The 10,484-nt window shown below is 51.1% G+C and overlaps 1 protein-coding gene across 2 annotated transcripts in view; it reads right to left on the reverse strand.

Moving 5' to 3' along the window:
* Nucleotides 1–2,323: 2,323 nt before the first annotated feature.
* ankrd44 (ankyrin repeat domain 44) overlaps nt 2,324–10,484 on the reverse strand; it is a gene marked incomplete at its 3' end in the record, with an annotated part of 25,604 nt that continues 17,443 nt past the window's right edge. For both annotated transcript variants that reach the window (XM_084451858.1, XM_084451857.1), the window contains exons 15-28: nt 10,423–10,484; nt 9,657–9,768; nt 8,861–8,932; nt 8,413–8,614; nt 8,098–8,185; nt 7,525–7,642; nt 6,775–6,994; nt 6,044–6,131; nt 5,748–5,831; nt 5,474–5,619; nt 5,239–5,321; nt 4,954–5,036; nt 3,293–3,384; nt 2,324–2,556 (exon numbers count right to left, since the gene is read on the reverse strand). The exon at nt 10,423–10,484 is cut by the window's right edge and continues 4 nt beyond it. In XM_084451858.1, coding sequence (XP_084307984.1) covers nt 2,324–2,556; nt 3,293–3,384; nt 4,954–5,036; nt 5,239–5,321; nt 5,474–5,619; nt 5,748–5,831; nt 6,044–6,131; nt 6,775–6,994; nt 7,525–7,642; nt 8,098–8,185; nt 8,413–8,614; nt 8,861–8,932; nt 9,657–9,768; nt 10,423–10,484 — 1,683 coding nt within the window. The remainder of the gene's footprint in view (nt 2,557–3,292; nt 3,385–4,953; nt 5,037–5,238; nt 5,322–5,473; nt 5,620–5,747; nt 5,832–6,043; nt 6,132–6,774; nt 6,995–7,524; nt 7,643–8,097; nt 8,186–8,412; nt 8,615–8,860; nt 8,933–9,656; nt 9,769–10,422) is intronic.

The raw sequence follows: 10,484 nt of genomic DNA on the forward strand, positions 1-10,484 counted from the left end.
CAGACAATGGCGATTGTCATGACTGGTGGTGCTTCCTGTTTAATAATACTGACAGACCACTTCACTCTCATCTGCAAACCTTTTGTTAAGGAATGTCACAGGTAAGCTAACACTGTTTTTCATTGTGTGCTGGCAAGGTCAACATCATCTTAAATTCAGTCCAGGAAGGGGTTTGAATTTATTTTATTTTTTTAAAGGTTTAGATTTTTTTTTTTTTTTACTATAACAATATACCTTTTTGGCATTCAAATAATGGAGCAAATCCTTGATAGAGAATGTATTTTTCTTGTTTCCTGAAAGGATTGAGTTGACTAATTAATGTGCTCTGGGTTCTCTGGTCAAGAGATTATTACAGACAACAAGGCTGTGCTTTACAATAACCGTATGTACAAAAGCAGATAAAACTTCATTCTGTTAGACACGTTACACTCTCTCACAAACACACACACACACTTCTAAAAGTTGTTGAGGAGATCAAACATTGGTGTGAGGTTTTTCTCTTCAGGGTCACACGTAGGCGTAGTCATTTGACGAGACGGCGGAACGTTCCCCCTGATGTAGAAGAACCAACTCTGATCTCCGCTCAATCTCACATGACAAACGGGTCACACAGGACCGAGCCAGGAATTTAACATCCTCAATCAGAGGATGCATCATCTTTTTCTTTCAAAGAAATGTTCAAAACAGGTGAGGCATGAATACAAAGACAGTGTAACAAGGCACTGGACAAGTTTGAGAGACTGGCACATAGCTGGTAGGTCGACGAACAGACGAGTAGGAGGAGGTAAAAGGGACGACAGGAGAGAGAGAGGTAAAAGGGATGACGAGAGAGAGAGAGCAGAGAGGGGAAGAGGAGTGGTCAAGGCCCTGTGTAACATTATATCGTTTTAAGTGCTGGCAGTATGTGTACCATCGTATCAGTCAATAAATAACGTGTAGGGGTGAAATGGCCAGACGAGAGGTCCTTATCTCAACTGGAGCATTCGGACGATGACCTCGGAGCTTAGCTTGTGCAGGAGCTCACCAGAGTGACCGCGCCTCTTAGCCGAACACGAGCACAGAAGTGTTGAGGATCTCCTGAACCTGAATACGATCCGTACCGGTGAGTACCGACACCTATTTCAGCCCCAGCCGAGCACTGCACATGAGCACAGAGACTCCTGGAACACTCAAATTGACATCATTATCTTTGTATCAGGACACTGATGAGAATGGGCAGCAGACCAGGGCTAACTAGCTAACTATTTCAAACGTGTTATAATTGGTGTGGACTTGATTTGAGTTGGTCAGGCACAGTGGGGCCAAATGGTGTCATGGGGGTTGACTCAGCATGCAAGCAGAGTTAAATCAAATCCACCCCAAGAATTTCACATTTAAAATACATGCGCTATTGCTGTCCTGTAGAGACACACACACACACACACACACACACACACACACACACACCCTGTGTTACCCAAGGGAATGTATGTTTTGGATCGAACCCTGTTTTTGGAGATAGTAGGCCTATGACAGGCCTGCAAATCTGTGCTAACATATCGCTGATCAGCAGTACGCTGCGTACCTCTGCTTAACACCCAGCCACGAGAACCAACACACACTTAACACAAGTTAAGTCAAATATTTGGTAAGTCAACCAAACATAAAACAATACATTTAAAATCACACCCAGGCGGTGAAGTAAGCGGTTTAGCAATAGGCAGATAGGCAGGTTCATGAGAAATATCTACTGCCCTCTGCTGGTGTGCAACGGTATAGGCTAGTCCCGATTGGTCTAAATCTTATGCTATGAACACACACACACACACACACACAGGCACACACATCACACACTGTATTGAAGCAGCTGCACCGCTTAAAAAGAAAACAAGGTTAACTTCTAAATTTTCTTCATCCTGGTCGTGGTCTTGTACAAACAGTAAAAAATGGCTTTAATAAAACTCCGTCCTAGCCACGCTGAGGTTGGTCTCGAGGAGCACCCGTGGAGAACTGCCTCCGGTAGGGGTAGGTCCTGTGGTTTGGGTCGGGGGGGGGAGGGGTTGTGGATTTGGGGGAAAGTGCAGAGCTGAGAGCCATCAGGCCAACATCCCCCATTCTCTACCCCTTTACCCGAAGTCTGCGCTCAACATCACACGACGCTAAAAACCCGGGGTCCGTGTGGGGGATAGAAGGAATTGAGTCCCCATTGCATTTTCTCCACCCTATCGTTTTCGTATGAAATCCAGGAAGTGAAGAAAGTGCACACTGAGGGGGGGGGGGGGTCAGACGGAAGGATGCGGCCCAGTAACCGGCCAGCTGGGGGGGGGCTGGGGCGGGGCGGGGGTCAAAAGGTTTCGGAGTCAGAGTCGTTTTCCGTGGTGCCCTCGCTGGAGGGGTTCTTGGGGCTGCGCGGCCCCCGGCAGGCCTTCCCCCAGCGGGGGTGCTGTCTCAGCAGGGAGCCTGGGGAGGGGGCTCCAGAGCTGCAAGGGGAGCAGAAAGGCATCATGGTAGCCAATATGAGAGCCAGACAGTCAGCCACGTCCCTGCTGGGAGCACAAGCCAGAGCGGGGGTCAGACCTGGGGGGCAGAGAGAGAGAGAGAGAGAGAGAGAAAACAGGGTGGGGGGGGGTGGAGACAGGGGGGGGGGAGTGGAGGAAAGAACGAAGAGGGGAGAGGAGAGGAAGGCAGGAAAGCAGGAGACGGGGAAGAAAGAGGGAGGAGAGAGAGATGGAGGAGAGAGAGAGAGATGGAGGAGAGAGAGAGAGATGGAGGAGAGAGAGAGAGAGAGAGAGAGAGATGGAGGAGAGAGAGAGAGAGAGAGATGGAGGAGAGAGAGAGAGAGATGGAAGAGAGAGAGAGAGAGATGGAGGAGAGAGAGAGATGGAGGAGAGAGAGAGAGAGAGATGGAGGAGAGAGAGAGATGGAGGAGAGGGATACAGACAGACGGAGAGGAGAGCAGGTGGAGGAGGGGCGGGGGAGACGACAGAGAAAGCAGCATTCCGTTAGTAGACGGCCAGCGCAGACGGCACAGACAGGGGAGCCACCCAAAACAACACGCCCCCCCAGAATTCCCCCTGAGAACGAGAGCTGCCCGGTAGCGTGGGGGAGAACGGGGAACAGGGAGCGGAGAGCTACGACGCCAAACCCACTAAAGCTGCAGCGCGCGGCGCCTCAGACCGCGGCCACGCCCGCTCCCGAGCGCCACGCACAGACAAGACATGACGACCACAGATGCACGTCAGACGGACAGGACACGACAGCGTGCAGGTTAGGTCCCCCCCCCCTCCACCTCACACCCCTCGACACAACCTACCGTTCTCGTCCAGCATCTGGACACTGGCTCCCTGGGTCAGCAGCTCCTGGACTGCCTTCTTCAGACCGCTACGGGCCGCCAGGTGAAGCGGCCTGGTTAAGAACACACAGATAAACAGCGCCATCTTACAACAGGTGAGGTCATAGAGCGTCTAAGAGGAAGCAGGAAGAGAAAAACGCCACAGGACCTTAAATCAGAAAATATATGAACAGTAGTGAGTGACCAGAGGTAAATAATCTCTTGATCCCGTTTGAATTGTGCTGTGACCATTGCATATGATGTATGCGAATTTAATAAACATACATTTTACTCATCTGTTAACTCGTAAGTTAGCTAATATTAGCTAGCTGACATTACACTATTTTAACACTCACCAAAACCTTGTAAAGCCGATCCCAAATGCTCTCTCATTCCTGCAGCTCTCAACATGGCCAGACTAATGAGTGATATTCACCTCTTTTAATCATTTTAAACTCATCCTGGAATAACTGCTTTACAGTTTTACGACAAACTGCGACTTTCTAGACTTGCAAAACTATGTTTTAAATTGACAAACACCATATGTGATGACCATGGCACAATTCAAACGGGATCAAGAAATTATTTGTTTATCTCCGTTCACTACCGTACATATGTTTTCCTAATTAAGGTCCCATGGGACGGCTCTTCCTGCTTCCACTTAAGTGCTCTATTGAGTCTGCTTAAGTGCTCTATTAAATGTGCTTATGCGCTCTATTGAGTATGCTTAGGTGCTCTATTGAGTATGCTTAGTTGCTCTATTGAGTCTGCTTAGGCGCTCTATTGAGTATGCTTAGGTGCTCTATTGATTATGCTTAGGTGCTCTATTGAGTATGCTTAGGTGCTCTATTGAGTATGCTTAGGTGCTCTATTGAGTATGCTTAAGTGCTCTATTGAGTATGCTTAGGTGCTCTATTGATTATGCTTAGGTGCTCTATTGAGTATGCTTAAGTGCTCTATTGAGTATGCTTAGGTGCTCTATTGAGTATGCTTAAGTGCTCTATTGATTATGCTTAGGTGCTCTATTGAGTATGCTTAGGTGCTCTATTGAGTCTGCTTAGGTGCTCTATTGATTATGCTTAAGTGCTCTATTGAGTATGCTTAGGTGCTCTATTGAGTCTGCTTAGGTGCTCTATTGAGTCTGCTTAGGTGCTCTATTGAGTATGCTTAGGTGCTCTATTGAGTCTGCTTAGGCGCTCTATTGAGTCTGCTTAGGCGCTCTATTGAGTATGCTTAGGTGCTCTATTGAGTATGCTTAGGTGCTCTATTGAGTCTGCTTAGGCGCTCTATTGAGTCTGCTTAGGTGCTCTATTGAGTATGCTTAAGTGCTCTATTGAGTATGCTTAGGTGCTCTATTGAGTATGCTTAGGTGCTCTATTGAGTATGCTTAGGTGCTCTATTGAGTATGCTTAGGTGCTCTATTGAGTCTGCTTAAGTGCTCTATTGATTATGCTTAGGTGCTCTATTGAGTCTGGACGCGCCCTGATGAATGAATTGGCGTGAGAACGGGACGGGAGTCACGGCGCCCCCGTCGAGAGACGACACCGCGGACAAAGAGGTCGGACTCCCGGCGCGCCTCTTTTAAAAAAAACGCACAGCGGAGGGAGGGACACGGTTCTGAATGAATGACCCCTGACACTCACGTCTGCAACGCTGAGTTTGTGGCACTTATGAGGGCAGAGTCGGTCAGTTTCTCCAGGATGAGCAACACACTCTCCTCCTTTCCCTGAGAGAGAGAGAGAGAGAGAGAGAGAGAGAGAGAGAGAGAGAGAGAGAGAGAAAATGATTATCCCACTCCTCACATCTAAGGATATAATTTCTGAGGCCCTAGAGAGAGAGAGAGAGAGAGACAGACAGAGAGACAGAGAGAGAGAGAGAGAGAGAGAGAGAGACAGACAGACAGAGAGAGAGAGGAGGGGGAGGTTTACAGCTCTGCAGGCCAGGTGGAGAGCAGTGTTGCCGTCCTGGTCGGTCAGACTCAAGCTGGCCTGGGCACTGGTCACCAGCAGCTCTGGAGGAGAGAGAGACCCAAAACACAGAGACACAGTCAGACAGGGAGCTGGGCCAACACAGACAGACAGACAGACAGACAGACAGACAGACAGACAGACAGACAGACAGACAGACAGACAGGAGGACATACTAAAGGATCGGGCCTCGTACCGACTACCCCGACTCCGCCCTTCTCGGCGGCCATCATCAGTGCAGTGCGCCCTGATTGGTCAACAGCATCCACAGGTGAATCGTGGGACAGCAGCAGCTGGACACAGTCCACATGACCAGAGAACGCTGCCGCATGGAGGGGGGTCCTGACGGGGGGAGTGAGGGTTAAAGAAGAGTCGATCTCACACGCACGCACACACGCGCGCGCGCACACACACACACGCACGCACACACACACACACACACACACACACACACACACACACACACCTACCTGTCTTTGGCATCCTTACAGCTGACGATGTCAGAGCCCATGGCTTCCAGCAGTAGGGAGGCACATGGCTCATGGTCGTTCACTCTGTTAACACACCAACACGCGCACACACACACAAACATACATAAGGTACACACACACATGCACACACACACACGCATACCAACACACACGCACACACAGTCAGTACTGAGGACCGTGACTTCATCTATTCAAAGCATATATAATCAGTGACTCATGCTGTACATAATGAATGACAGGCGAGTCCCTCTCAGCCAATCAGCTGGTTGACTCACACAGCACAGTGCAGCGGCGTGAACGGGTTTCCATCAATACAGCGACAGCCTTTCTGCTCCAGCAGCACCTCCACACAGCCCTCATGACCTGGTCACACACACACACACACAGACACACACAAACACACGCACACACACACACGCACATACACACGCGCACGCACACGCGAACACGCGCGCACACATACACGGGCACACACGCACACATACACACGCACATACACACACACACACATACGCACACACACACGCATACGCACACACACACACACACACACACATACACACACACAGTTAAAGAACACACACAGTTCCACTTTTCCTCCATTTTGAAGAAGTCCAACCGGTGACCTGTGACCTGAGACAGGGAGGTCGGAGACCGACCAGTCCCGTCAGTGTCTGAGGAACCCAGGAGGTTCTCTTAAGGGGTTCACAGATCCAAACTCAAACCTCCCGATCGGCTCGCAGAACCATCAGGACCGCCCCAGATTGAAGCATGTTTGATATTTAAGATTATTACGTCCCGACTTTACAAGCGAGACGGCGAGACCAGTGGTCCGTTGCTCCCTCGGGGACGATGACATCCTCTAGTGTGTGATGAGCCGTTATTTTCGGCCAGGCTATCCCACAATGCATTGTGATGCCCCAAACAGAAAAAAAGAAGTTCCTAGAGGAAAATAAAGGACTTTGAATTGAGCTGAGCCAGACCCCAGGATGGTCAGAGGACTGACCGTAGTAGCAGGCCCAGTGAAGGGGGGTGTACCCCTGGTGGTCCCTGAGGGGGGGCAGGGGGGGCTCGGAGCAGGCGATGCTCAGAAGCTCGCCCAGCCAGGAGGCGTGGCCTCGCGCCGCCGCCAGGTGGATGGACGTGCGGCCTCTGGCGTCGCCTAGCAACACGGACGCCTCCTGGTCCAGCACACACTGGACGCACTCCTCCTGACCGCAGAGGAGCTGGTGGAGGGAGGGGGGGAGGGAGGGAGGGGGGGAGGGAGGGAGGGAGGGAGGGAGGGAGGGAGGGAGGGAGGGAGAGAGAGAGAGAGGGAGGGAGAGGGAGTGAGGGAGAGAGAGGGAGGGTGAGATAGAGAGGGAGGGAGAGAAGGAGGGAAGGAGATAGGGAGGTAGGGAGTGGAAAGAGGGAGGGAGGGAAGGAATGGAAAGAGAGAGAGGGAGGGCAGAGAGAGAGCGAGAGAGAAGGAGGGAAGGAAGGAATGGAAAGAGAGAGAGGGAGGGCAGAGAGAGAGCGAGAGAGAAGGAGGGAGGGAAGGAATGGAAAGAGAGAGGGAGGGCAGAGAGAGAGCGAGAGAGAAGGAGGGAGGGATGGAATGGAAATAGAGAGAGAGGGAGGGGGAGGGAGAGATCTCACTTTATAGCATTTGAATTAAGTGATAAGAGTTCGAGCCGTGCTCTAGCACCTTCTTATCTGCAGTTTTGCAAATTTTGCTATCACACACACACACACAGTCACACACACACTCTCCTACCCCCAAGTGCAGGGCGGTCAGGCCGTGGTTGTTGGCGGTGTCCACGCTGGCCTCCCTCTCCAGCAGGAGAGTCACGACGTCCACATGCCCCCCCGCCACGGCCAGCATCAGAGGGGTCCTGCCCAGAGAGAGAGAGAGGTGACGGTCACACACAGCCACCACCAGACCAGGCTTCACTACACTAGATCTGACACGAAAATGGGCGTTTTAAAACCTTCCACGTTCCGAAATGGCCGTCACAACGAGTATGGTAGTATAGATGGTAGTGTGGTAGTATACATGTATGGTAGTATAAATGATAGCATGGTAGCATAGATGGTAGTATTGATGATAGTATGGTAGTATAGATGCTAATATTGTAGAATATATGTGCAGTATACTAGTATAGATGGTAGTATAGAAGTATACATGTATGGTAGTATAGATGATAGTATGGTAGTATAGATGGTAATATTGTAGTATAGATGTACAGTATGGTAGTATAAATGGTAGCATGGTAGTATAGTAGTAAACATGTATGGTAGTATAGATGGTAGTATACATGTATGGTAGTATAAATGAGAGGATACTCACTGTCCTTGAGAGTCTGCTGCTTCCACCAGATCTGCACTGTCTGAGTCATCCAGCAGGAGGCGCACACATAACGTGTGTCCATTCATCACTGAGAGAGAGAGAGAGAGAGACAGATACAGAGAGTGAGGGGGAGAGAGAGAAAGAGAGGGAGAGAGAGAGAGAGATACAGAGAGTGAGGGGGAGAGAGAGAAAGAGAGATAGAGAGAGGGACAGAAAGTCTTAATGCGCAGCCACGCCTCTCAAACTCTCATATATAGGAAACTGGTTTGACACACACGCGCACACACACACACACACACACACACAGCCAGCTACCTGCTAGGTGAACGGGCGTGCGCCCATGGTTGCTGTCGGTGGTCCTGGGCGACGCCCCCTGGCCCAGCAGGGTGTGGACGCAGTCGGTGTGTCCCCGGAGGGCGGCCAGGGCCAGGGGGGTCCTGCCAGCCTCGTCCCCCTGGTCCACCTCCCTCTCCCCCTGCAGAAGCACCTCCAGAGCCTGGGCGTGGCCGTGGTACGCCTGCAGCGCACACACACACACACACGCACACAGCACTGACTCACACGACTATATACGAGAGAGAGAGAAGGAGAGAGGGGGGGGGGGGGGAGAGAGAGGGAGAAAGAGAGATGGGGGGAAGAGGGGGTGGCAGGGAGGGAGAGAGGGAGGAAGAGAGAGAGAGAGAGAGAGGGAGAGAGAGGGAGAGAGAGAGAGAGGGAGGGAGAGAGAGAGAGAGAGAGGGGGGGGGGGGGGGGGGGTACTCACAGCGAGGTGTAAAGGACTCCTGGTGTTGTCGGTGTCCAGGTCGTCCTGGTGACTCTCGTCTCGGTCTAACAGCTATGACAGACGAGACGTTCATCAGCCTGGTCTACAGAACCAACCACCTAGAACCAGCTACACCGTCTACAGAACCAACCACCTAGAACCAGCTACACCATCTACAGAACCAACCACCTAGAACCAGCTACACTGTCTACAGAACCAACCACCTAGAACCAGCTACACCGTCTACAGAACCAACCACCTAGAACCAGCTACACTGTCTACAGAACCAACCACCTAGAACCAGCTACGCTGTCTACAGAACCAACCACCTAGAACCAGCTACACCATCTACAGAACCAACCACCTAGAACCAGCTACACCATCTACAGAACCAACCACCTAGAACCAGCTACACCATCTATAGAACCAACCACCTAGAACCAGCTACACCATCTACAGAACGAACCACCTAGAACCAGCTACACCATCTACAGAACCAACCACCTAGAACCAGCTACACTGTCTACAGAACCAACCACCTAGAACCAGCTACGCTGTCTACAGAACCAACCACCTAAAACCAGCTACACCATCTACAGAACCAACCACCTAGACGCAGTTACACTGTTGGCCACTAGATGGGGCAAGTTTCTAGAATCACTGTGCTGTGAGCAATACAACGCTGTTTCCGGTGAGGTTTCCTCTGCACAGTCTGAATAGCTGCAAGTGTGCATTAGCGCGCGCATGTGTGTGCGCGTGTGTGTGTGTGTGTGTGTGTGTGTGCACGCGTACTCACCAGTTCCAAGCAGTGTCTATGCCCATATGCGGCAGCGTAGTGGACAGAGCTGTATCCCTGCTTGTCTTTCAGAGAGGAAGTAGCTCCGCTTTGTAACAGGAACTCCAGACACCTGCAAAGACGACGTCACGCTGGTCACAGCCGCCCAAAACCTCCACACACGCGGCGGTGGCTTGAGATTGTGGACGTTCGTTATTCGTACCGTTCTGTGAGGTTATTCGTTTTAATGTGTACTACTGCAGATTTGACTGAAGCCAAATTACAGATCGCTGGGGAGAAAGACGGAGCATCAGGGAGAGAGATGTTTCAGATGTTTGTAAAGGTTGTTCAAACAGGCTCCGACAGAGATAAACGGGGATTCATTTTTCTTCTAGACAGATCTTCTCAGATCTAGACAGCGTGTTTGCAGAGCTGTATGCAGAGCTGCCGGCAGCCACGACAGTCTGCAGACAGACAGACAGACAGACAGACAGACAGACAGACAGACAGACAGACAGACAGACAGGCAGACAGGCAGGCAGACAGGCAGACAGGCAGACAGGCAGACAGGGAAGAAGGATCGTCATCTCTCAGCAACACCAGACACCAACACTGATAGACAACCATTACACACCACTATCTAAAACACTCAGCAGACAAAACAGAGAGAGAGAGAGAGAGAGAGAGAGAGAAGTGAGGAGAGAGACAGCCAGCCGGGCAGAGAGAGCGATATGACAGGGCAGGTTTTGAGGGGGATGGAGGGATGAGGATGGAGAGATGAACTCACAGTGCCGCCTCCTTCTCCTTCTCTGCCTGGACGCCTTCACTCTCTGGCTCCAGAGCAACACG

Source organism: Borostomias antarcticus, assembly GCF_949987555.1.
Source record: "Borostomias antarcticus genome assembly, chromosome: 17".
Taxonomy (NCBI): domain Eukaryota; kingdom Metazoa; phylum Chordata; class Actinopteri; order Stomiiformes; family Stomiidae; genus Borostomias; species Borostomias antarcticus.